Source organism: Hippichthys cyanospilos, chromosome 12 (genome assembly GCF_059441005.1).
Source record: "Hippichthys cyanospilos isolate Australia breed blue-spotted pipefish chromosome 12, RoL_Hcya_1.0, whole genome shotgun sequence".
Classification (NCBI taxonomy): domain Eukaryota; kingdom Metazoa; phylum Chordata; class Actinopteri; order Syngnathiformes; family Syngnathidae; genus Hippichthys; species Hippichthys cyanospilos.
Window position 1 is genome coordinate 5,208,335 of NC_142380.1, and position 26,885 is coordinate 5,235,219.

The 26,885-nt window shown below is 45.7% G+C and overlaps 1 protein-coding gene across 1 annotated transcript; it reads right to left on the reverse strand.

Annotated features, from left to right (window-relative positions):
• Positions 1 to 1,208: 1,208 nt before the first annotated feature.
• Positions 1,209 to 26,186, reverse strand: lamc1 (laminin, gamma 1). Its single transcript, XM_088429994.1, has 28 exons — positions 25,591 to 26,186; positions 19,024 to 19,328; positions 15,996 to 16,126; positions 13,864 to 14,030; positions 13,595 to 13,786; positions 13,124 to 13,241; positions 12,413 to 12,511; positions 12,219 to 12,355; positions 12,017 to 12,139; positions 11,319 to 11,508; positions 10,403 to 10,515; positions 9,978 to 10,199; positions 9,459 to 9,647; positions 9,113 to 9,358; positions 8,799 to 8,952; positions 8,040 to 8,182; positions 7,791 to 7,969; positions 6,678 to 6,834; positions 6,146 to 6,351; positions 5,988 to 6,067; positions 5,771 to 5,908; positions 5,504 to 5,648; positions 5,288 to 5,437; positions 4,940 to 5,054; positions 4,657 to 4,856; positions 3,283 to 3,441; positions 2,955 to 3,054; positions 1,209 to 2,818 (listed from the first exon to the last, which is right to left on the reverse strand). The coding sequence occupies exons 1-28, from the start codon at positions 25,979 to 25,981 to the stop codon at positions 2,562 to 2,564; spliced, it is 4,806 nt and encodes a 1,601-aa protein (XP_088286120.1). The 5' UTR covers positions 25,982 to 26,186; the 3' UTR covers positions 1,209 to 2,561.
• Positions 26,187 to 26,885: the final 699 nt, after the last annotated feature.

Genomic DNA, 26,885 nt, shown 5'->3' on the forward strand with positions numbered 1-26,885 from the left:
AAATGATAGGAACATAAAAGAGGCGTTTAGTGCCAAAAAACACTCGCAAAAACAACTGCAGAGGAGGATTTTTCCACGAACGGCGTGATGGCGATTACGCCTACAATCACCACAATGCAAGGCGGCGTGGCAGTGTTTTGTTGAAACAGGAAATGAAAGTTGCAGACAAGCCGCTGGTGTTTTTCGGTTTTGGGACTCGCTCTTAAAATGCCTTTTTTTTACCACCTCGGTCCACTAACTTGCGCACCAAATTGTTGAACGCTACACTTGGTGGCTTCGCCCAACGCGGAATAGGGCGAGCTAAGAGGCTAACTTAGCCTATCTCAAGCGAGTCGTGTTTTTTGTTTATGTATGTTTTTTTCTTATACTATGCACATAAACAAAGTCGTCGGTCAACTGTTTTTTCCTTTACTTGCCTCAGTGGAACGAACACTCACGGGCAACCAATGCGAAGACGTCACCGCGCGTCATCTCACCTCTTTGTTACGTTAAAAATGAACGACTCAACAATTCGTTTTATTTCTTGGATAAATTAATCTTTGAGTTTAATCGTGCATTTAGTTGGTGGTATTTTCTTGAAAAAAAAATTAAATCTGGAATACAGCTGCAATGCGCGCACAACTGTTTGAGCCACAAGATGTCGCTGCATTGGGAACGTTAAAGACTTTCCATGGAGAATTGCAAAATGTATTATTTAGATACGTGTTTGTGGATATCCATTAATATTGATGAAAAACAGATTAACATAAGAGAGAACATAGAATTTGTATTGAGAATACAATCCGTAGGCTTGTGTACGGATGTTTTGTTTCGTCAAAATTCAGAAAAAAAACTGCTTAGTAGCATGTTCTCTTCTTTCCCGTCTCTTTTCTCTCAGTGGAAATATGTCCCCTCGCTCGTTTTTTTTTTTTTTTTTAATCATATTTTGTGTTTTCAGCTGCTTCTACAAGTTACTGTCTGCTGCAGACTGATAAGTGCCTTATGTTTATGTAACCTTTGGACTGAGTAGCCCAACAAAATAAAATATGAGGAAAAAATGGTTATCGTCTTAGGTCAAGTTCATCTATACACACAGCAGAAAAAAGTGTGTGTGTATATATATATATATATATATATATATATATATATATATATATATACACACACATATACACACACACACACACACGATAATTAGACGAGCAGCACACACGATGGCGGGTGCCTGATAACTTAACAACAATACTGTTTATTACACACGTGTGCTTACATGTCTATACGTGGATGGATGGATGGAGGTCAAAGGTCATAGTGTTCTTGTTTGGATTACACACACAGTTCATATTAAGGCACAAAGTTGTTACAAATCACAGGTTAACTACGTCTTCACTTCAGTCGCGTGACATGAGAAAGTATATTAAGAAAATGGCGACATTGGTGCACGCACGTCGCAATTGACACAAAAAAGTGAAAATCGGAAAAAGGAACACTCACACATACGCACATAACATATCATCTTTAGCACCAGTGTATCAGAGCAAATGTACAAAAGTTGCATAGAGTCCAAGTGACGTCATCATGTGACTGGAGAGGCGGGACCGGGAGGAGCGGGGAACGGACCGATGCGGCCTCGCCCTGATTGGTCGTTGGCGTGTTTGGCACGACTGACAGCAAACGCGTTTAATTTAGTATCTCGCGCTATCTCAGTCACAAGGCTCAAGATGGACGCCAACGAAAGGGAGTCGGTACAACAACGGCTAATGGCAGCTCGCGCACAGGAATCTGCCAAGTGGGAGGGACTTCCTGTGTGTAGTCATATGACAGCATGACATCGTCACGTTACTTAAAGCCAAATTGTTCTTAAGAGGGAATCCCAAAACGAACAGAGAAACATATGGCTGAAACTTGGCGTGTTCGTGCTTTGGAATTTTGATTTTTTACTTCATCTCTGTAGTAAAATTCAACAAAGGTTAACAAGTATTGGAAAAGAGTCAAATGTTTTCCCAATAATTTATATCTCTGTCATTGGGGACCAAATAGGAGCCTATTTTATAACAATTTTTTCTGAATTGATTGTCAGATTTTTTTTCCCTGTCAAGTAACAATCAGACTGAAAAAAATCAAAATAAGAGGGGCTACTTCTGAAATAATCTGAAACTAGATATCCAGGACCTGCAGTACACGCTCAAACAATTTTACAGCAAGTCGTTTGAAAATTTAGTCGCCGCGCACTTATTTAAGAGATGCTCAAGTGGCTCAAGACGGACCCCTGTGGGATCCCTCAGGATATAGCATGATGACAACCGCTCTGGGGGCGATGATGATGATGTCATGTACGAGAATCGAATGTCAGGCGGAGCTGGTGAGCCCTTCCCGCGGGGGCGGGGCATGATGGGTAATGGCGGCGCGCGCACAGGAGGCTAACTGGCAGTGGGAGGGACTTCCTGTCGCTGCGGCGGGCGTGCAGTCTCGTGGGGTTTGTGCTGGTGGTCTCTGGTGCTTTGCGCTTACGCACAGTTCAAGAAAAGACAAAAACAATCACGGTGGAGTTTTGGTAACGCGTTTGTGGTATTTTGCGGCGTTTAGGCCTTCTCCAAAGACGGCGTGTTGAAGCATCCGTCGGGCAGCGTGTTCTTGATGTCGTTGAGGTTGGCGATGTCGGCGCGGATCTCTCTGATCTGCCGGTCGTAGTCTCCGATCATGGCCTCCTGCGTGCGCGCAACGTCGTTGAGCTCCGTCAACTTCCTGTCCAGCTCGCTCTCGGCCATTTTGTCTTTGGCGCGTCGCAGCGACTCGTCGATTTGCGTCAGTTTGCCCACGTCCACCTTGTCAATGTTGCCTGCGTGACAGGAAAAGCTTTTGATTTTTTCTTTGTCTTTTTTTTTTTAGCCTTTTGACGCAGTCAATTTGCACAAAATGGATTTTACGATAAGGCCGCTGGTGGAATAATTAAGCCCTAATGCATGTGTGCTTACCGAGTTGCTCCAGCAGGGCGGCGATGGTGCTAAGGACAGTCTTGACAGCGCTCTTGGCCTTGCGGGCGTTGTCTTCTGCTTCCTTGGCATTAGCGGATGCCTGCAGCATATCAGCCATATTAAGTGAATAAGGACATCATCCGACGTCACGTGACCTCAAGTCACACACAAACTGTCTAAATTTAGGGCACGCGAAAAGGACGTGACATCCCATCGTCATATTGTGACTAAAAGCATACCATGTGACGCGAAATTCTGCAAAATCATTGGACGTCGACAGTAGACACGACATCACGTGCGAGACAACAAGGCGAGGGCGGGTTCGTACCATGGTGGCCATCATCATGTCCTGGTCCGCTTCGGCCTTCTTCTTGCTCAGCTGCTCCTCGGCGGCGCTCAGCTCGTCCATGAGTGCGTCCACTTCGCCGTCCAGCTTGTTAGCCTCCTGCAGGGCCTTCTCGGCATCCTCCTTGGTCTTGGCCGAGCCCTGCCGAGAAACGGGACGTGTACGCGCGTCAAGTCAATGGCGAAACAACCAAAGTGGCGCGGTGGTGGCTCGGGATGGCGTTAAAATTCCATCAAGTAAATTTTGCGTTATCTGTGACCTGTCTTGTTCGGCTTTCACTTGAGTATTTTTGTTCAGAAGAAATTCCTCTTGTTCATGTTATTTTTATAATGGCCAATCAAGTGGGAGTCAGGCGGTCACATGACCACACACAAAGACAATTCGATTCACCTTGTATAAAATATGTGAGAAAAGAATCAAGTTTGTGTTATGTATAAACAACAAAGGCGCATTTAGGGCCATTTGTAGCAGAATCGGCCATTATCGAAGCCCATCAAGATCCCATTTCTCATTGTTTCGGGTAAAGTGATACAGCTGCATTTGCACTTGGGTGGAACGAATCCACCCAACGAGTAATTTGAGTATCTCGCATTCAAAAAAAAAAATGCTCAAAGGCACTTGTGGCTTTATTGTTAACTGTCTAGTGTAAAGGCCATATTCAATATAAAAATGTACCAAGGCATTGATGTTATTTGGGAAGATGCGTATTTTCAAGTAGATCTCAGCTGACGACCCATCATTGACGTCAACAACACCACATTGTCTTGAAATCAAGTTCAAGCGCTAATTTTGCAATTTTACAATGCTTAAAAATAACTTAATCTTGCTAACATTGTATTACAATATCTTTATTATTATTACCGGTGATATTCTGTTGCCAGCAATAAGCAGCTATTCCATCATTAGTAGCTAGCAGCACTAGATGCGAGCCAAATTAAAACATACCCCAAATTTCTCTAAAATCCTGAAAATTCTTGCCTGGTTAAGACTTAAAACATATTTTCATGTTTTTTTTAAGAGTCTAGACAGTCAATAAAGTGTTTCTCTGTTTTTTGGTCTAACAATTTGATCTTTAACCCAAGAAAATATATTTTTTTTATTTGAATCCGAAGACACAATGACTCAATAAAATTGTCAGGATATGTGACACACACAAGTATTTGGTTGTTGCCGTCATAATTTGCACACTCCCCATTTTTATAGATTTTTATCTAGTTCGCATTCATGTTTCTTTTTATATTGTTTATAAAAATAAAGTCATTTATATTCAATATGATACCTCAAGTCATTATTGGAGAGCAACTTCCTACTTTGGCGTGAGTCAGAGTTCTGAAAAGCAGCAAGCGAGCGACCCACCTTCTGCACGTTGGTGGCGATGCGTTCAGCCTCCTCCGCTTTGGTCTTAGCCTGTTTGGCGTCGGAGTCAGCGTTTCCCAGCGCCGCCTGGGCCTGTCGGGTCTTGGCGTTGGCGGCCGCAACGGTGGCGTTGATGGCTGGGATCCTCTTCAGCGCCTCCTCCGCCGCCGTCTTGTTGTCGTTGACGCGTCGGTCGAAGTCTGCGGGGAAGAAGCCAATGGCGTGACTCGTTGCCGTATGGAAAAAAAAAAAAGCAGTGATGACGGATGGGCGGGGCCGGCACCTCGCAGGTCATCCAGGATGTTCTCAGCTTCGCGGAAGGTGGACTGAGCTTTCTTGGCCGCCTCCTCCGCCGTAGCCTTGGCGGCGTCAGCGCGGGCTAGGAGCTGATCGGCCGTCTGGAGGACGACAAGGCACCGCGAGGGTCATAAATTTTCTTTTCTTGCAAAGTTTAATAGATAAATCAAAGAGGAAAACATATTCAGAGCAGGAATCCAGCTGCTCCTTGAATTGTATTTCTTCTATGATTATGTTTGTTAAGTGGAGTTGAGCACCGCAAATGGTCCGCACGAGAGCTCGCGCCTCCAAAACCCGCAAGGTCGGCTTTTGGTCATTTTTAAATGTTTGTTACCTGCTGCTCACTGCGACCTTTCTCCAGAAGTTTCCGGACTTCCAGCTCTTTGGGCGCCAAGTCGTCCCTCAGCTCCTTGTACTCCTTCTCCGCCTTGTCGATCAGGCCGTCCAAGTCGGACGCCTCCTTCTTGATCTTGTTGGCCTCCTCCTGCAAAGAGGAAGCGGTCGCGTTTAGAAGGGAGAGGCGGCAGCGCGGCCGAGGGAGCAGCCGGACCTCCAGGGCCTTCGTGTCAAAGGGTGGCAGGCTGGTGAGGTTGGCGAAGATCTTAAGGGCGTGGTTCCCGGCTTCCTCTGCCTCCGCTTGGACTTTGTTGGCTTGCTTCTCCAAATTCTTGGCCAACTCCAGCGCCTCCTTGTATCTGAACAGGAATGCGCCCGCATGTCAGCAAGCAAGCAACCAACAATGTAGCGGTCCAGGAGGACTGAGGTTAAAAAAACAAGATGTTGAATCAGCCCAGCCCCGAATACTTTTTCCACGTACTTCCTGTTGAGCTCATCTATCTCTTGAGCGGTCTTTCCTTCTCCGTCTAGGGTCTTAATCAGCAGGTTGTAGGCTTTGGTAGATGTGTCGTTGGCGTCCTTGGCGATCTTCTCAATCTGGTCGGCTTCCATCTTGTGCCTGCGCCAACAACAGCCGTCATGCCGTGCGCCTCTACTTTAAAATCCCAAACAACACACATCCTGCACCCCCTGCTTACTTGTCGGCCAGTTTGCGTGCCTCCTCAGCCAGCAACGTCATATTGTTGGGACCGCTGTCGCCACTTGGAGATTTGATATCCTGATGGCAAATGCGTGGAGCGGCAACTTCAGGACACCATTGAGAGTGATATGACGGGAGGGGCGATGTGACATTTACCACTTTGGCAATGGCGTCCTTGGCCTTGTCCAGCTCCTGTCGAGCGCGGTCGATGAGGTTCTCGGCCTGGCGCACTTGGTTGCGTGCGCGGTCCGCCTGCGTACCCGTTTGCTCCACCGTGTTGCGGACGTTTTGCAGACGGTTCCACTGCGTTGTCAGCGAGCTGTTGATGACATTCAGACGCTCCAGCAGGCCTCGGTCCACGTCTGAGCAGGCCAGCAAAGGAATAAAAAAAAAAGAAGAAAAAGAAAACAATGTCAGGAGGAGCTCTCGTATATCCTGCGACGTAAAATCATTCTACTACCTGAATGAATTATTCATTCACAACTACATTGTGGCAAAAATGTGATATCAATGATTAAAAATGTAAAACTTCAATGAAAAATATGTAATGTGTATAATTTATAGCGAAATCTAATGACGCAATTAATCCTTTTTAATGACTGTAATGATTATAAACATACAAATTTTATGATGTAGGAGATGACAAACGAGAGATGTGTATGTCTGCAAGTGTGGCGTGTGAATGTACTCTTGCTGGCCCGTGCTTCATCCAGGAGGTCGAGGACGGCACGCTCGGCCTCTTTCAGGCGGTCTTCGAAGGCCTTGTCACTGACCATCTCCTGGCCGGATGCCAGATTGTCGATGAGCGACTGGAGCTCGTGGATCTTCTGGCGCTGCTGGTTCACCTGCCGCATAGCAAACCGCAGACTTAGTTGCTGCCCAATTCAAAGTTTCTGGAACTGTAGAACTTGTTTTTTTCCGTTTTTTTTTTTTTACTTTTTAATTGCTTAATGTATGGCTGGTGTGATTGTATAGCTGTTGATGTGCCAATTTGTTGGTCTGTATAATTAAATTAAAAAAAAAAAGCTCTCAAGTGAAGTCTGGAAAAAGTCGAGTAAAGTCATGATTCGAGTTACACATGGTTACACATGAAACAATTTCAAATATTAGAGTTTTCACAACTTTTTTTTTTTTTTTTAAGAAAATGTGCATTAAGCAATTTTGGCTGAATTGTGATGTGGGCATATTTTGAATCATTTTGGGGCTCTGAATACAAATTTGGTGTTAGTTTCTGCTATTCAGAATTCATTTTTGAAACAAAAACAAACAAAAAAAACCCCATAATATTTACTTGAAAGTTTAAAATAAATAATGTTGTGCTCAAGGACCCCACTCCACTCTTAAAACAGCTCGGACAGAAGGATAGTCCTTGAAGATACGCTTATAAAATAAAAATGTCAGGCATTTGACATCCTTGGACAGGATGGGTCAAAATCAACGACAGAAAACAACCCATTGTCTTTAAAGGGGCAGTGTGTAAGATTTAGGGAGTTTTTCATTAAAAAGGAATAAATTAAATGATTGTAAATGTCAAAAACATGCACGTGAATGTGTTCTTAATGACCAGTAAATATAATCGTAGATCCAGTTATCATGAAAAGATATTACATGGGGCACTTGTCCGGAGGCGGCCATGTTTGTTCTAGCTACGGACAATAGTAAATGCAGCGCCTCTTGCTGTCCGTAATGAAAAATGGTCTAAATCTTACACACTATCCTTTTAAATAAGTGAAAAAGGAAATATGGAAATGCATGTAAGTATCATAGTGGAGTAGTAACCTGACTGAGCGAGATTCCTCACCTTGTCCCGGACGAGACTGTAGCAGGAAGGACACTGCTGGCATCCGGGCGCCGAGCGGTTGTAGAAATAGTTCTCCTCGCACATGTCACAACGGGCGCCCACAAAGCCGGGCCGGCAGTTGCAGCGGCCGTCCTCTTGGCACTGCCCCGATTGGGCGCCCTCAGGGTCGCAGTCACAGGCTGGAGAAAGTCAAGGAAGAGTCAAGAGTTTAAATCAGGGCGACGCAAGATGGCCGTAGAGCGTTCTTACGTTTGCATCCGGATGAGCTGAAGCCGAAAAAGTTGACCTCGCACCGCTCGCATCGGGCCCCTGTGACACCTGGCTGGCACTCGCACTGCCCGCTGACAATGTCGCACTGGCCGTTGGCGGAGCCGATGGCGTCGCAGTTGCACCTGTGGACGATAAGGCGTGAGGAGCACGTAACAAAGTTGCAGCAAACAACATTGGATACACAAAGTAAATTATTGCTAAATTGTGTTATAGTGTCTTTCATATATACATACAAAGAGATCTCTCACTACTTTTCGCCTTGCCTATGGCGCCCTCGGTGCATCGCAGATTTATTTATTTTTTTTAACCCCCATGGTCTCGTCAGAAACCAATCACATGTCTTGGAGATGTGCCCGAGAGCTGTGCTTCCTCAAAGCCACACACGCTTTGACAGAGGCTCGAATGGATCAGCTGAGCTGCAGAGCGTTACAAATCTCTTACCTGGATTTGTTTTGTAATAAATTGGAATTTCAAGTCTAAACTCTGATTGTAATCATGTTTGGTCAGCTAGAATCACGTTAGGTCAGTTAGACTTCCAGGCGCTGGTAATATAACCGCGGCTCTCCGTGAGACAACAGCCAAATGGATAGGAAAGGAAAGAGACAACAGTACAGCTACATTATGTATAAGGGGTGGGTTGGATGGTTGGATGGTTGGATGGATGGATGGATGGATGGAATTCCTTGTTTCTTCATGCTATGGCCTTTTGCAAACACAGAAAGTAAACAAGGGTCTTACCGCTCACAGCCGTTTCGGCTACGCAGGTTGAAGAATCCCGGTTGGCAGGCGCTGCAGTCTCGCTCCGCAACATTTGGCAAGCACGGGCATTGGCCTGTCACAGCTGAACAGCTTGTCTGGGCACCCACCGTGCCCAACGGGGAACACGCGCATGCTGATGAATGAGAAGGAAAACGTGTAAAACCTCTGTAAATTTGTTATGACTTTTGCGCTCTGAGTTTTGAAAATGCCCTAACATGCCTTAACGTCACACCACTTCATATAGGTTCACCTGACATCAGGGAGCATCAACGAGCGCGATTTGCTGGACTGACCTTTGCACTTGTCAGCGGGGTTGGCGGCTAGGGGGTTGCCGTAAAAACCGTCCTTGCATCGGTCACAGAAGAAGCCATCCGTGTTGTAGATGCACTTGAGGCACTCGCCCGTCTCGCGGTTGCAGTTGCCCACGGCGTTGGGGTCGATGTTGTCGCTGCACTTGCACGCGCGGCAGGCGCGCACCGGACCGCCCTCACCCAGGGGGTCCCCAAAGAAACCGTCGTCACAAAGTTCGCACCGCTTGCCTGCATAGATGACACATTTTGGCGGTTTGGACACGGAAAGCCGAAATGATATATTCATACAAAAGGCACTGTATAGCTATACGTTAGTGCCAGGCGGTACCTGTGGTGCCAGCGGGACAATTGGTGCAGACCACATCTCCACTCTTGGGGATCAGGGCGCAAGTGGCGCCGGCTGGACACGGGCACGGCTGGCAGTCAGAGGACGTCCCCCTGGTGGCGTCGCCGTAGAAACCGTCACGACAGCGCTCGCAGCTCAGTCCCCCCGTGTTGTGTTGACAGTCGCATGCGCCTGCACGCACACACGCAGATGCATATGCACGGATATCAAACCAGGGGTCAATGAACTAAACCCACTAAAATTGATAGTCAGCATACTCAAAATTAATTTATTACTAACAATTGATCCTTGAATAACCTTCATTCTGTCTATAGTTGTTTTCTTTTTTATCAGTGAAAGACTTTAAAACTTCTTCAGAGTTTTACATGATGGTCCTCTAAAAGGAGGACATATTACACGTTGTTGATTGTTGAACTGATGATACCAAACTGTAGCCAGTGCAATCAGAAAATAATGAACTGTTGTTTTTGTTTAAATGTAGCAGCAGCATCGGCGGCCTACCTGTGTGTGGGTCGCAGGCGTCGCTGTGGCCATTGCAGTTACAGGCCTCGCAGGCGCTGAAAGCTCCAAGTTCCGGGCGGGCGCGGCGGTAGCCAAGCGTGCACCGCTCACAGCGCCGGCCCTCATAGCCTTGAGGGCACGTGCACTGCTCCACCCAGCGGGCTGGGACCCCTGGACCCGGTCGCGCCGTCACGAGGGACACGTCGTCTAGGTAACCGGCACCTGTGAGACGCCAATATAAGGTAAAGAAGTTTGCCTGCACATTCCATACCGTGACTTAGCTATTTTGTAGTGTGGCGGGATTATAGCTTGGAATCATTCCAGATAAAAAGCTGAAAGTCTCCAGGTCCGCCATACAGAACCCCGTTTCCTAGTCATTATGAAGCAGGAAACGAGCGTGCTGATGACGGTGCGGCTCGACGTACTCTTTTCACTGTAAGTGCCGCGGATTTTGATGGCTGTTAAGTTGTGGAGAAGTCTCTGGAAATCTGAGTGGCTGATGGCTGGCCTCCAAGGGTAGTCAGCGCTGTTGTGGAGTCTGGAGAAGAAAAAGAAGAGAGTGGAAGAGGATGATGAGGGGTTGAATGAGGACGAGCAGGAAGAAGTAAAAGAACAAGGATGAAGAGGAAAAAGAGGAAGGAGAAAGACACAAAAGAAGGGGCCAAGTCGGAAAAAGGAATAGAATATTTATCATACTGTAAATCATCTGAATGACATTTCAGTGTTTTTTAAAAGGCGGTGGGAGTAACCCTGAGGTACGCGAAGGCACTTCAAAGGGGTGAATGAGATTTAATATGTGTTCTGCAGATTTCAGCAAATCCAATGTAATGCTTTTTAATGTTAGTCAAATTAAGAGCAAATGAATTGGAACAAGAAGTAATTTATTGTTCAACCCATTGCAAAATATTGTATCCCTTTATTTTTGTTAAGTTTTATACAGCTGTGCATTATCATTTGTGACTATTTTGAGGCAGAAAAGCCTGAAATAAAACAGATGGTTACACTATTTATTTTTGGAACTTGAAAGAAATACACAGAGAGATAGCACTAGAAATGCCGTTACAAAGTTAAATAAATCATATGAATAGCATAGCACAATTTTGTTCCAAATTTGCTTTGTGCTGCATGGGAGGTACTTGGCTGTATAAAATACGTCACATTTTTCATTGAAAAGAAATCATCAGTCACTGCTCTATTTGGCAATTCAGTCAAACACAGTTACAAGTTCAAGAGGATGACGTCGGGTGTGAAAAATGAAGCAACGAAGCGCGAGAAGAACGAGGAGAAAAAGAAGAAGTCAGAGGAGGGTGATGAGGAGGTTAAAGTGGGCCCATTGGCTACCTGAAGACGTAGTGTTGCTTTTCATCGGTGGGGTAGGAATTCCCCTGGGCAATGAGGGGCACAGCCGCCCGAAGGCCGGCGCCCTCCAGGACCAGGTCCTCAGCGGACAGGCGGCTGTCGTGGCGGTCCACCCGAAAACTCAGACTCAAATTCTGACCGTAGCTCATCAGCTGGTCACCCAGGAACTTGTCTGCACGCACCACAACCCACAACATGAGCCTCAAGTTTCCTACTGAAGCGGAAGTCAACTGATTTACAGGTTTCCCCACACAGGCTCACAAAAAACAAATAAATTAAAAAAAAAAAAAAAACACCCAGCAAATTTGCTACAAAAGGGGCTAATGCTATGACTCCATTGATGCAGAATGACAAGCAGTTGTTTAGTCTTAAGCAAAAGGGCCAGCGTTTGTGGCTGAACATGACCGAGTATTAACAGGCTGTTAAATTGCTTCAGACTCCATGTCAGGATTGAGCATGTGCGTGTGTGTGAGGGTGCTTCTCAAGTATATTTTGCAACGCCCCCCATAGGAAATAGACCCCCCCCCCCCCCCCCAACTTGCCACGCCAACCATAAATAAGCCTGCGGTGTGAATTTGTTGCATATAAAAATGAGCAGATTTTTTTTTTTTTATTAAACTAAGCATGTTCAAGGAAAGGATGAAACTCATATGTCAAGGCACCTAAGTGCACGTGTGTACCTGGAGCCACGAAGTACATGGGGAAGTAGTCCTGGGAGAGCAGCGAGATGTCCTGACTGCTAGGCGACCACTGCACGGGTACACTGGACGCATCACGCTGTTGGCCAGTCCACTGCTCCTCATCTGCAAACACGTACGCAAGATCAGCCTGTCTGCAGCGGTGAGAGCGCACGGGCGTCCACCCGCGCACACGCCCACCTACCTCGCTCGAAGGCGGAGCTCAACGTATGGACGCTATAGCCAGGCGCGCTCTCGCACACAGATGAGTGAAGGAAGCAAAAACAGGGAGAGCAGCCTTCGGCGCTGTTGCCGTCCATGTTGAAGAAACCCGGCTTACACCTGAAAGGTTCAAAGGTCAAGCACTGCGCTGATATGCGGCTGGTGTGTGCTTGTTACCTGTCACAGGTGAAGCCCTCCACGTTTTCCTTGCAGCGACATTGTCCGGTGTTGACGTCACATTCCTGAGTGCTTCCTGACGGCGAGCATGAGCACGGCCTGGACAAAACACATTGATGTCATCAACATCACGATCATACAAGCATTTTTTTCAAAATCATATTCTACAGCAATGGTTGTGAACCTTGGTGAAATATTTTTGGAGGCAGGTACCCCCTTAGCAGTGGTAAAGATTTCTTTGATTAGAAGATAAATAAATCAATTGAACATCATCACTTGAACATTAGTCACTATTGCAGTCGCTTGCTCTTATTTTCTTTACCATCAGGGCTTGAGAGTTGCCAAAATATGAACCATTTGAAGAAAAAAAACTGCCCCAATAACAAAAGAAAAGGAAAATAAAGCACTTGGATAAATGCCTGTTTGAGTATTGTCTGTAATAAATAACTGAGTCAGATGAACTCTTTTAGTGCCAAGCGTTATCGGAAAAGGAAACCCCTCGAGAGCCGGTATATTTAGCATTTTCACTCATCTTTCAAGGCCAACAGAATATTGTGTGCTTTGTCTATGTAAATATGGGTGCTATCATATGAAAGATTGATTTCCATTCCTGACTTTGAATTGCATGTATGTAATATCTGTGTTGTATGTGTGTAAACACTGCCATCCAATGGTCACAGTTATCACTACAGTCCTCAATTCTCTTGTTACCTGCATCCAGCCTCAGTGAGACTGTGAAATCCAGGCTGACAGCGGTCACACTTTTCTCCCGTCACTCCTGGTTTGCATGCGCAAACTCCTCGGTTGTCACACTGTGGAGACTCAGAACCTGAACACACAAACATGCACAGATATAGATTTAGGATGGGACAAGACAATGCTGCAAGCTAGCATTTATTTTATGCGAGAGGCTGCGCAATACGCCGGCAACAGGTACTGTACAACAAAATATTGTTGTAAATGTTGTGCTTTTCGTGCATTGAGTTGGAAACATTCTGATATATTTATATTACATTACCACCTAGTTATATTGACATATGGCATATGTGTCAAACTCAAGGCCCAGGGGGCAGATCCGACCTGCCACATCATTTTAAATGGCCCGCAAAATACTGATTGGACTTCAAGTTTTAGGCTAAATCACAATATAAAAAAATAAACATGCAGGGCGTGGGGTCTTACCGACGGTGTTGCAGGCGCAAGGCAGGCAGCGGTGGCGGTCGTCATCGCGTCTGTAATGGTAGTCCAGGCAGCGTTCGCACTGAGGCCCGTCCGTGTTGTCGGCGCAGTTTTTACAGTGACCCCCGTGTCCCGTAGCCCGGTACAGCTCAGGGTCATAGTAGCACTCGGAACTCTTCCCGTTGCACTCGCACGCTGGCAAACGAAAAGGACGACAAGGAGCGTCAACTGCCGTCCGGATGGCGTCGTGAGCGAAGCGGGCGGGCTCTTACGTAGACACTCGTTGGCGCTGTCGGCGGTGGCTCGCCTCCACGGCCGGTCGTTGAAGAACGGTTTGCAGACCTGACAGTCTACTCCCTCCGTGTTGTGCTTGCAATTACACACCAGACGACCTCGCGAGTCCTTCACGCACTCGCTGGCGTGGCCATTGCATTTGCACCTGTCACATAAACATACAAAAACATGAAATAAATATACAACAGAGACACTTGTGTTGCTTTTATTAAGAGTATTTCCTACTTTAAACAGTGAGGTTTTTTTTTTATAGCTTCAGATAAGACTTTTGTCGGAGGAAAGGCAAAATTAGTCAGGTGAAAATATCATTTAGACCTGTGATAGAAAAATTAGGGAAAAAATTAGCGTCATGGCTAAACTAGGGTGCTTAACCCATGCACGACTGGGTAGCAAAAGCTGTGTCTCCCCTAAATTGAAATATATATGAAAAACGGCGAATAGAGTATCCTCTTTTTTTCCAAGCCTTTGCCCTGCCCAATTCCATTAAAAAAATTCCCAATTCCCCCTCATGCAAAAACAAAACATACTTTCCTAAATTGACAGTGCAGTAAATGAACTTGGATGATATTTCCCGATTGGAAAGCAAAATCATATGTTGAAGGATCATTTTAAAAGCCTAAACTATGTTTTCACTAAAAAATGGGCTACAGAACACGGAGAACACATGACAAGATGACAAAGGCGGGGGGATGAAAGGGAGGACAAGCTAAGACTCGCTGGAAGGAAGCGGGATGCAAAAACAAAAAAAAAAAAACTGTGTTTGGTTGAAGCCTTTGTGCTCCTTGTTGTTTTCGCTGTTTGCTGCTGGCAGACGTCTTGGAAAAAATGTGTTGCGAAAGCAAAACTCACCAGCGGGTTTGTTCCCTGCAAATCTGTCACCGCGTACAACACTCGTTTCACAACATGAATGGATGATACAGGTTTTTATGTGAATTCCAACTATGACGACACATTAATTGGAATTGTTACACATGCTATTAGGGGAATTAGTTACGGCAATAAAACGTTTTGCTGAATGGATTGCGAAAGAAGTCCCAAGACTGATCAGTGGAAAATACTGACCTCAGGATTTGGAGCACAGTTCTTGATATTTGTTTGTATAACGCTAAGAATTTGTGCTTGTGTCATTTCAGTGGGCTTAATGTGGGACAGGGTTAAATGGAAGCGCAAAGGGGATGAAGTCTAATTCATCCCTACCGATTTCATCTTCTCTGCTCAGCTCATTTCATTCCACTTACCAATTTTATTTTTTAATCCAATTAGGGCTGGAGGATATGGCCAAAAAATTAAACAAATGTTCATTCTGCATAATTACCAGCTGATTTTATTTGAAACATTTCACAAAAGGTTTAATGTGCTCAGACAATATCAATATGTACTGATTTAAATACATTTCGACATAAACTCGACATTCATGCAAAAATGTGCTTTTCATAGTATGTGGCACTGTGTGCATAAATTGCATAAAAGTATTTAATCAAATCAAAAATGATGATTAAATATTCAATTAAAATGTTCAATTAATGAATTACTCAAACTTTTGAATTTTGGTTTAATTCAATTCATTTTTAATTAATTAGCAAATTATTTTCACATTAAAAATAATAATTTTCAGCTGCTTTTATTTTGTAAAACAACACTCAATATTTTAGCTAATTATACTTAGCATTTTGGCTATAAACTCATTTGATGCCAATTACTTTCAGATTTTAGCATTATATTTGAAAGAAAAAAATGTAAATAAATACATGGGATTGAATGGCTGGACATTACTAAAACGTGTAAATATGTCTGGGATTGAATGAGTTAATATTGAATTTGAATGATTATTGAAATTAACTATCATTAAATGATCCTTCCATCTATCCATTTTCTGTCGTCGTTGATCCTCATCAGGGTTGCGGGCCTGCTGGTGCCTATCCCGGCTGTCTATGGGCAGTAGACCAGGGACGTCCCTTTTCTCGCGCCGGTCACGCGGCCGTCCCGCCTCGTTCTGGCGGGCCCGTAATCCCGGCCGGCCGGCCAGGAATGCTCGGAATGCCGGCCGTGTGGTGGAAGCGCGTCGCGGGCAGATTATAGAAGACAACATTCCCAGAGAGCGCCGGCTTACCTTCCGCCCACGGCGAAGTCGGAGATGGCGTAGTAGTAGGACTTGAGCACTTTGGGGTCGTTGAAGACTTCGTCGCCGAAGGTGTTGAGGCGGTTCAAGGTCACGCGAATATCGGTGGCCGTCACCCAGTCCTGCCGCCGAACACAGTTGCGGTCAAGGCTCCCCCGTCACATCTTGCCCAACATTTCAAGCAAAGCATATGAGGAATTGCGGTGTGTAGAGGATCACGTCCTGTTTATGAAGTTGTACTTTCTGTGTATGACATGTTTTTTTTGCTCTTCCACTAGATTACAGAAGCTGCATAATCAACCTGTGGTCCACATTTTGTGTTTTTATGATATTTTTTTTTCCTAATTGCAAATCACAACCAAACGACAGATATTTTGCTTTGAATGTTTTATGCATGTTTTATGCTGCCCCTGGACTAATGAGAGCCTCTCAACAAACAAACTTCACAGTTAACATTGACCATTTATAGTGCCTTTTGAATATGTTCCAATTGATTTATTCTTAATTTGAAAAGAAAGTGTGGATTAAAGCACTGCATTAAAAAGCATTCAATTAGATTTACTTGCAGAAGTTTTTTGTGATGTTTGTTTGCCTCATTGCTTAGTGTTTGCTGGCTGCAGTGATTTTTTCCCCCCCGTCAGCCACCGTAAAAAAAAACCCAGTTAAAATCTCAAGTACAATCTCAAAATGCCTTTATGCAACCCCACTTGAGAATGACTGGTTTAGAGAAAGACCTCTGATGTGTCAAAGTCTATTTCTTTGCACAAGTAAGAAAACGCCTTGTCTTGTCAAGCCGGATGCGGCGCGGCTCTGCCAAAAACCGAAGCGTCCGTTCGAACACAGCGTACAAACGCAATGTCAAAGCCAGACGACAACACGTGTTCTAGGCCCCTCTTGGCGCCAGAGCGCGTTGGCAAGGTCTGCTCTGGGAAAGACATTTGTTGTCCCGTTTGGCTGATAGCGAGCAAGCGATGAAGGAAAACACCTGCTCGCCCTCGGACGTCTGCGCTTGTCTCGTCACACACGAAAAAAAAAAAAAGTTTCACAACAGGCCGTGAAGGCCGCTGGCCGAATGCTCGCTATCGGCAGGAAGCTTATCGCGGCCCTCGGGGGAGGGTTTTGGTTTACGCCGTGGAGTGAGAGCACACCGCAGCTGCTCCAAGATAAACAATCTGCGTCTGGCAGGAGGATGGGACGCCAACGCTGGCGAGGATGTGACAAACAAACGTTCAATTTTTTACACCGGCAACGAAACATGCAGCTAGCAAACACACGCTAACCTCGAATCTCACAAGTTTTTTTTTTTAATCTCAAGAACAAAGCTTTTGTTGTAGAACTGAGAAATCTTTAAAACCTCAAAGTGGAATGTCATAATTTGGACTGCAACTAAGTTTTGACAACTGATTATTCTGTCGGTTATTCTTTCAATAATGGATTAATAATAATATTAAAAAAAAAATCAAACGCTTGATTGGCATTGAGTTTTAGGGAAAAAAAGAAAAGTCTTCCTGGCCTCAGAACGGATGGAGGCTTTTGTTTGAGCAGGTGTTTCCACGCTTTTCTTCCTTTGCTTGACTTCCTGGTGCAAACACCCCAGCCTTTGTTACGGCACCGTCACGCCCATCTGTCAATCATTAAACGCCGCACTTCGGAGAGGAGGCGGGGCTCTAACGGGGGCCAACGATGGCTTCCGTCTGCCTGGAAGTGGGCATGTCAGGAAGGCGTTCTCAAGCTCAAGCCCACAGCTGCTGTGGAGCTTCCTCAAATAGGAAGCCCCCCCCCCCCCCCCCCCCCCCCCCCCCCCAAAAAAAAAAAAAAAAAAAAACGAAAACCCTGCAGCTGCGCCATCAGCGTGCTATCAATCACGGCATTTTCTGGAAGCATCCTGCAGAGTGTCCCGCCTTCACTCGAGTTTGCAGCACAACATCTGGCCGAAAACTGACATGTATTTTTCTCCGAACTAAGACTTTTGCCAGAAAGAGGGGAACATAAACCATTGCCTTTCACAATTATAACTATTCATGTGTTCTCAAAGTATTTTGACAAATATTCTCCCTGTAAAAAAATAAAATACAAACAAAAAAAGCAAAGAATCATAAGGGAAAAAAAAGACCTAAAATGTATTTAATAAACCTAGGAACAACATTTTTAATTAATATATCGATGCATATCTTATTCAGCAACTCTAAAAATAGATTGCTAACATCTGTTTTATTTCTACTGCTTCCACACCAGAATTACACAATGTCAAAGCGCATAAAACTTAACAAAATAAAGACAAGGTGATGCAAAGGAGTAACTAACACAATTTAGATATAGGTTTCAAATAATTTGTGCTTAATTTGAAAAGGAAATGGACTTTTAGATTTGAATTTTAATTTAGATCAATAACTTCACAAATGCCTGACAACCACTGCTGTAATATTTTTGTTACAGGTGCGGCTCACTGTAATTCCTGTTCCTCCCAGCAGGTGCTGAAGACCGAGCCAAGTCACAAACTGCAAGCCCACTTTTAGCCTGCTTTGATTGACAGCTTGACATTAGCATGAGGTGGCCCAGAAGCTTAAATGGCGGCAGTCAAACGCGCCACTACTGACCGCAGCGACGCGTTGCCGCCGCCGCCGCAGCGGGGGCTGAGCAGGTGTAATGCCCCCGCCCCCACACACACAGTCGCCCAAAATAAGTTTACAGGAGAGGAAACGTCTCAGGGAACATGACTTGAGTGACTGTGTTACTGTGGGTGCGTTAGCGTCAATGTACATAATAGTGAATTTAGTTGTGTGTGTGTGTGTGTGTGCACGCATTGGTGTTTATGTCAGAACATGTGTGTGTTACTACATGTGTTAGTGGTGCGTGTGCCCGCATTAGTGTAAGCCCCGCCCCCTGTGAGAGGAGGCACGTCACATGACCGGCAGCCATGCACAGCGGCGCCCAAAATAAGTTGACGAGCAGCCTGGGTCAAAAAAAGGAAGGCAAGCGGCGCTGAAGGCGGACGCAAAGTCTCGACGGCTGCACGCACCTGCAGGACGGGGCTGTGGTCAAAGTTGTAAGCGCTTGGTCGACCCTCCAGCGTGGAAAAGGCCACGTTGCCGCCGGTGAGCGGCGAGATGTCGCTGAAGTCGTCGGTGCAGAGCGCCCGGCGCTCGTCCTCGCCGGTGCGGATGAAGCCGCGGTTTGCCTTGCCGTAGGTTTTCTCGCAGGAGCCGCTGTAGTACGTGTACGGCGTCCATTCGCCGTCCTCGCTGCCGCGCTTGTAGATGGCGAAACTCTCGGGGCGGCTGGTGTGGAACTTGAGGCGCACGTACGTGATGTCAAAGGCCTTGCCTGTGGGGGGACACAGTCATGCGTCACATGCACGAACGCCGACATCACACGCAAACTTCATATCAAAAAATGAAAAAACGTATTTCACAAGGATGTATATCTTTGAAAAAAAAATTGACGAGAACCTCTATTTTGTAATGCGTGTCTGCTAAAGCGCACGTGTTAGTGTGTGAAACTGTGACATCACCCATGATCATGTGACATGCATGATGACGGCATCCTATGCAAACATGGCACCTGGCAACATCTGCTTCTGACACGGGCGGCCATCTTGCGACAAAGTGGCGACACGAGAGGACGCGTGCGCACGCGCATACCTGACGAGTGTGAGCAAGTCCGGGCCAGCGTGTGTGTGTGTGTGTGCTCGTGCGTGAAGAATGTGCTGTGTAAACAGTGTGATATGGGGAGGAGAGGGGGGGTCTTCTAGGGGGGTCTCCACTGGGGCCTCTGAGTGGAGAGCAAATAAAGCAGAAGAGGCTGATTGGACGATTTTCTTATATGGCAGGAAACAACACAAGCAAATGTGTGTGTGTGTGTGTGTGTGTGTGCGTGTGTGTGTGAGGGAAACATTTACAATGGAAAAAGGCGTTGAAGCAGGTGATGTGCCTTTAACACATAATCTTCTTCTTTAGCCAGCGGCAGACCCCCAACCAATCCCCCAACAAGACAAGTCATGACAAGAACTTCCCTTCCTGGGGGTTGGGAGGGGGGGATGTTGAGAGATTTTTCCAACCACATTGTGTCATTCACCTGAGCTTCATTCATTAATAAGAAATACATAAAACCACCCAGTCAGAATGACTTTATCTTTTATGAATGAAGAGATGACAATTTCTCAACACATCTGCAACTGAAGTATTTTTCCTGGTTTTATGAATGGACAATTCACCATCAACTCTTTTCAAAAAAACTTGATCCTCTCTGTTTTAGTAATATCTCTGTGTGTGAACAAGGATGGACTTGGACATTGGTTCAGTCTGCTTGCTTCTTTTATTGAAAATACTGCCACAAAAACCTCAGCTAACACGAGCTGCTGTTAGCTTAAATAGGCACTTGCTGCTAACAGCCAAATAACGTCTGGCCTCTAGCGCCTCCTGTTACAGCAATTAATGTAAGTATGATGATATCAGAATCTATAAACTGGAATTACAGCTCTGAAATATTTCATTGAAATCTTTTGCACATTATTTTCAAAAATTATTGATGGTTGATTCAAATCAACCATTCAACTACTACGTGTATTAATTCATAATACAATGTGGATTCTGTGTTTTAATATCAACGAGGGCTTGCTTTCCCACACTTTAGCCTGATAAACTGCTCGCGTCCTACCCCGAGCGATATTTGTAAAAGTAGCATAAATAGGTTAGCCACGGTAGCCGAGGAAGTTTAGCTTCAGTAGCTAATTTACAGTGGTACAGAAGATGGCAAACTAGAAAGTGGACGTGATTGGCTGCGGCTCTATGAGTCACATAGAAAAAAAAAAAAAAATACCCGTTTTGTCAGATTTGGATGGTTTTAAATAACCGTGACTTTCAAAATGGGGATATTTTGCCATTACAGTTATCTGACCAACTTTCATCAAACTGACTTTCCCCCACAGACGACATTCACCGCATCAATTTTTCAGCGGGGATCTTTCCAATACGCATTCCTGGGAAGCGCTTCCAGTGGGGAGGATTGCGGGGGGAGAAAACGTCCCGATGACCTCACCGCATTCCAAGCAAATCAAAGAACGCTTTGAGCCGCCGCGTGGGCATGCCGCGGCAGACGCGAGTCAAAGGTCAGCCCGGCCATGCGCGCCTCCATCTTGTTAACAGTCGACGATTGTTTGCGACCAATCGTGACATCACACGCGCCGACTTTACGTGGATGCCGCACACAAATGTACACTGTCTCTCTTGCTCACACACTCACTCACACACACACATACAGAGCAAGAGTCACGCACGATGGCTCTCGCCCTGCCCACTACATTCTTTGTGGCAGCCATCTTTGTTCAACATTTGACACACACACGTACGCGCGCACATATGAACAAGTAACACACACAGAAATAATCATCACGCAAAGGCCCTGACAAACAAGCAACGCACGCGCCCTAACAAACGTCTGACTTTCATCAACAACAAGCAAGTTCTTCACAAGTTGGTTGAGAGGAGATTAAAGAGTCATGTGATGGCTGCAGGTGATATCCAGCCTTATGTGTGCGTGTGTGTGTATGAAAACCCCAGTGTGCTAATAAAAGAGGCCACCAAAGAAGCCCCCCCCCCAAGGTGTAAATACAAAAGGAACTCAGGAACAAATGGCAGTGACCTCATTAACGATCCCAGTGGGACGCCAGTACCCCTTTATCATGACTCCACCCCAACCCAAAGCAACGCCACACCCCTTTAAAGCAGAGGTTCTCAACATTTTTTCCAATGTTTACATGCAGTAAGTAACCCTTTTGAAACCCAAATATTGGCAGTTTTCAGGTTTTCAAAGGCACGTAGATGTGCGCTTTAACCCGAAAACGTTCATATTGGGATGGTTGCCACTCGCTAAGCATTGATTTCTCCGTGGAGTAAACAAACAGGGCGAAACTCAGACGCAACAGAGAGTCTCACTTTGAGAGCGCAGAAGAAACCGAGTACTTATGTTTTTTTGATGGGTGGCATAAATATAATGGGATTTAATGTCGGTATAAAGTATGAAGCAGTAATTATGTCAATTTCTGTCAAGACACCCGCAGAGCTTTTACTTTTAAAATTTGTGTTCGAACAGGATTTGATCTGGGGTGTTCGATACCACTTTGTAGAAACTGATATCAGTCAAGTACTCAACTTGAATGGTCACCAAAACCAAATACCAATACTAGTAATAGTTTGATACACAAAGTCCCCCCAAAATAGAAACAATGACAGGTCAGTTCAGTCTCATGTCATTTCACAAAGCTACTGTCAATCAAATGTGCACATTGACATTAAAGCCACACCCACCTGTGACATCACAGACAGTAAATTAAGAGGTGACGCAGTCTGCATAGCTTCAAATTTCCCCGTCTGCTTGTCATTCTCACATAATCGCCCCCTACGGGTGAAGGACTCCTCCCACCACATAAAGACACCCCCCACCCCCCAATCCCACCAGCTGCTTCTGTCAAAAAATTCCCACACTGCTTTTTCCTCCCGTAGGACAGGAAGTCACGACGATGACTCGACCTTCCTCAAATAACTAAGTTAAGCTGCAGTCAAAATATGCAAATAAGCCGGGAAAGCAGATACACACATTCCAAAATATATGCAGTTGGTGCATGCAATGAAGACAGGAAGCAGTGCAGACAACTTCCTGTAAGATCATGAAAGTTTTAATGACAACATGTCGCACATTCCTCACGTTAGGGATGCAAGCCAGCACAAGCACATCATCGAGACACACACACACGAGGGTCCCACAGAGTTTCCAAGCCTAGCGACCTGCCAGACTTTTCATGCCCCTCCCCCTCCTCTCTACATTAATGTGATAGCACCAATTAATTCCTAGCTTTGTTGACCTGCAGCTAAATGCCTTGGATGATTGCAAAGATCATTCCTACTGAAAATACTTTAATTTTCTCAAAATTGCTATCTGTCCCTCCATGTGTTTGATATTTACTGGACGGTTGTGAAAGTTGTGATAAGAAAGACTATCTACATCAATGTGTGTCAATTTTGTCATAGCGGAACTACTTAACTAACTTTTCAGGTCTTTATGCAAGAGAGGTCGAAAAGTTACCCAGTGGGGTCCCCTTTGTGGCCTCTTGGGACCAGTCGGCACTAGTCGGGACCGGTGTGTGCGCATCTTGTAATTAGCACAGGCGAATGCGGAGGTTGCACTTCAAAGGCGCAAAGAGATGAGCAGGAAGTCTCGCGCAAAGCGTCACGTGCAGCATCCCACTCCCCATCCCATGACCTCTGAACTCAACTACAGACGATCAGGTGATCATGATCAATTAAGTGATTGTAATTGACAAGTAACATGAATATACTGGAAACACTTGCTGGGAGGAGGGGGGGGGGGGGTGTCATTTTAAAGTTTCATCTTTAGACTAAAAACCGACACTGGGCTAACTGGACTGGTACAAATTTTTAAACCAACGAAATATTAATAATTGCCTCTTTTTTAAGACAGAAATTTAAGCTTATTGTTTTATCCGATTCATTCATTAATGGACGAAATCGACAGATCATTTGATTCTCAAAGGATCTTAAGTTGCAACCCCACTTATGCAAATTCTCCACTGTGATTGGATGAAGTTTTCTTGTCTGAGCCTAAACAGGAAAAGATGGCGCCGTCTCATCGCAGACGCGGAGGCGGGCGCAGCATGGCGCAAATCCGAGGAAAGAAAAGGTGAGCCTCTTCCATGAATGGTGCATGTCAACTGAGCTTCCAGATGTTCCACATCATGTTCCCACGCCCAGAAGGGAGCAGAGGAGGAGTCCAATTTTTAACAGCTGCTCGCTGGCTGGCTGACTTTTTCCCACACTGGAGGCCTCAGCTGACCGCTTTCGTCAACTAGCAAGAATCGGAAGGATCCCGCGTTCGACGTCGCCGAATGCGGCGTCGCCACGGCAACACGGGAACGTCCGGCTCCTCGGGAGCCAGCGACGTGAGCGCAGGCCCCAGGAATGCGGCGCTGCGACCACCTCGCAGAAATAGACGGCTTTTTTTAAACTATCCGAAAGACGAGAGCGCACACGCAAATAACATCGGGATGACCGTCGCTGCCGCGCTCGCCTGCCCCACCTGGGCCGCGCTCACTCGGGGCCAAAGTTCAGTCAGCAGCAGGAGCGGAGAGACAAAATACATCTACTTAAAACATCTACTTTACAGCGTTGCCATGGAGACACTCACGGGAATGTTCCCAAGAACCAGAAGTGGAACACTGCACGTGCACAAGCACGCACCTGCTAACTTTGCTGGGATAGTTCATGTTTCATATACATTTCCTGCCAGGCATGTTACAATGTTTTTACATGGACGTTCAAAATGCTGACACACTATATAATATACAAACATATAGCACTATTTAAACAGCGGAATGAGAGGACCACAACCAACAATTAATTTAATAATTGTCGATTAACTCATTTAACGCCATGGATGAGAATTTTTGTCTTCTAAAATAGTAATATTAAATCATAAAATTCGGGTAAAAAAGTTTTTTTTCAAGAGGAGCTGAAAATTGAGCACTGCAGTGATAACCGTGACCATTGGATGGCAGTGTTTCCACACTTACAACACAGCTGTTACCTACATGCAAGTGTAACTGAAGAATGGAAGTCAATCTTTCAATGGCAGCACCCATATTTACATAGACATAGCACACAATATTCTGTTGGCCTTGAAAAATGAATAAAAATGTTAACTATACGAGACATTTCCTTTGCCAATAACGCTTGGCACTGAGAGTTAATCTGATTTCAGACAAAAACATCTAAATTAACATTACTTTGTTTAAAAAAAAAGCATTATTTCAAATTGACATTTCAGAAAAAGCAAAAGCAAAGTAAATGGCGTAAAATGGCAAGTATTTGGATAATTTTATATCAAAAAAGCCCTTTAGACAATTAATCGATTATCAAAATCTTTATCAAGCAACGTGATAAACAATTAGACGTGGACCGATAGTTGGACTGCTAAAACATAAGAGGCTCCCACATGCATGTCCTAAAGTTATCACACCACTACCCCCATGTAAAATGTGAACATAACGCTAACGTTATTGCGTGTTCTCAGAATTTCAGTCGATGCTGTAAAGGCGGACATGCAGGTTCTCAACTCATCATATGGACATGAGAACATACCACATGAACGCTAACATGTTCATGTATGTTCACACACCGTGTTTAGATTTCGATGTCATCGTGTTCAAAGGTCTCCAAATAACAAGGCAACGTATAGAATGTCAGCATCCACATCAGTGTCACACAGGTGTCAAACTCAAAGCTCGGGGGCCAGATCTGGCCTTTCACTTCATTTTATATGGCCAGCAAAAGCAAAACAAGTCAAATCCCTTCATGCCTGTACCAGAATTTGAAATGATGTTATCATAACATCTTCTTACACTAACCACACCCTTGAATAAACGATTATTACTAACGATTGCCATGTTATTCATTTCCAAATGGGTTCCGTGTGTAGTGTAGGGGAACAGGTATGCTCACGTTAACACGCTCGCTCTTCTGCGTTTGAGACTAGACGCGGGCGGGGGAGCGGAAGGGGGGGGGGGGTGTCTTACCCAGGTGTAAGGTGAGGTTGATGGAGTTGGGGTACTGCACCCCGGCCAGCATGGTCTGGCTCTGCCACCAGGTGGTGTCCTGCTGATTGTTGTAGTCAGTGAGGTAGGCGGCGCCGTGCTGGTTGCGGGGGTCGCGGGCGTCGCAGATGTGGCACGACTTGGTGACCCCGGTGGCCCCCGTCTGGACGCAGTACTCCTCGGGGGGGCTCCCACACGTGTTGGTGGCCACCACCGTCACGTTGAACGCGGCGTTCACGAACTCCGGCATACAGCGCTGCGCGCGCCCCTGATCGTCCGAACACTCGTCCATCGCGGCGCCGACGCCGAGCGTCAGGGCGGCCGTCAGGGCGACCGCCGCCAGAAGGGACAGCCGCGGGGAAGCTGCCGCCATGTCGGCGCTCCTCTCCTCCGCCGAGACCGCGACGCCACTCGCGCGGGTACCAAAGTGAGCAGAACTTGGCCGACTCGCTCCGAGCGGGAGGCGCGGGGAAGTTGCGGCAAAGTTGAGAGCGAGTTGCGGGCGAAGATGAAACTTTTTGCGGCGAGCTCAGCGCTTTGTGTACGCCGCCATGGAGTGAGAGGAGCCGACTACACCCTGGAAGGCAGGCGGGCAGGGTCTTCGGGCGCATGCGCAACACACCGGAGACCACTTCCGCCCCCCCCTCAATAAAAAAAAAAAAGATGGAGGCGCGCCAACGACTCCTCAGTGAACTTTGAACCCGCCCGGATACAACCTCAGCTTGTTTCCTCAACTTCGCTTTGACCTCATTTCGCCTCGAACTTGAAAGTCGTCCTCTTTGTGACACCGCAGCAATTTGAGAAAAGACTCAAAGCTGCTAACATGCTTGTCACGGTGCAAAGCATTAAACTAAGAGCTCTTGGCTTCAGCGTTTGACCTACAACAAGACGTCGTGACCCCATTGTGCCTTTCAATCATTAGCCAGAAACACTAAAGTTCTTTTCGCACAAGCTGCACTTTGAGACAATTAAAGCCTTCAACTTTTTCTGCTGGTTTCATTGTCAGTCAGTGTCCTTCCGCCATCATCTATACCAGTGGTGTCAAACAAATTTTTTGGGGGGGCCGCATTGTAGTAATAGTTTCTGTCAGAGGGCCGGAATGACTGAATTAGAAATACACTTTAAGTGTGTTGATCACACATTTACCAAGATTTGATATCAGAAGCCAGCAAAAACTGTTCAAAAGAGGTTTAGAGAATAAGAAAATGTTTGTCTTTCTTCCCCCAAATTTTTAAAAGTTAAAGACAACTTGCAATTTTGGTGTTTTAGTCAGAAAC

Bases quoted from the DNA above. Each gene is read 5' to 3' on its own strand.
- lamc1 (XM_088429994.1), bottom strand. From the start codon at position 25,981: ATGGCGGCAGCTTCCCCGCGGCTGTCCCTTCTGGCGGCGGTCGCCCTG. The intron at 11,509-12,016 runs GTACACACGTGC...TGGTGCGTGCAG, and splicing joins CATGTACTTCGTGGCTCCAG to ACAAGTTCCTGGGTGACCAG. The intron at 8,953-9,112 runs GTCAGTCCAGCA...CTCATTCATCAG, and splicing joins CCCCGCTGACAAGTGCAAAG to CATGCGCGTGTTCCCCGTTG.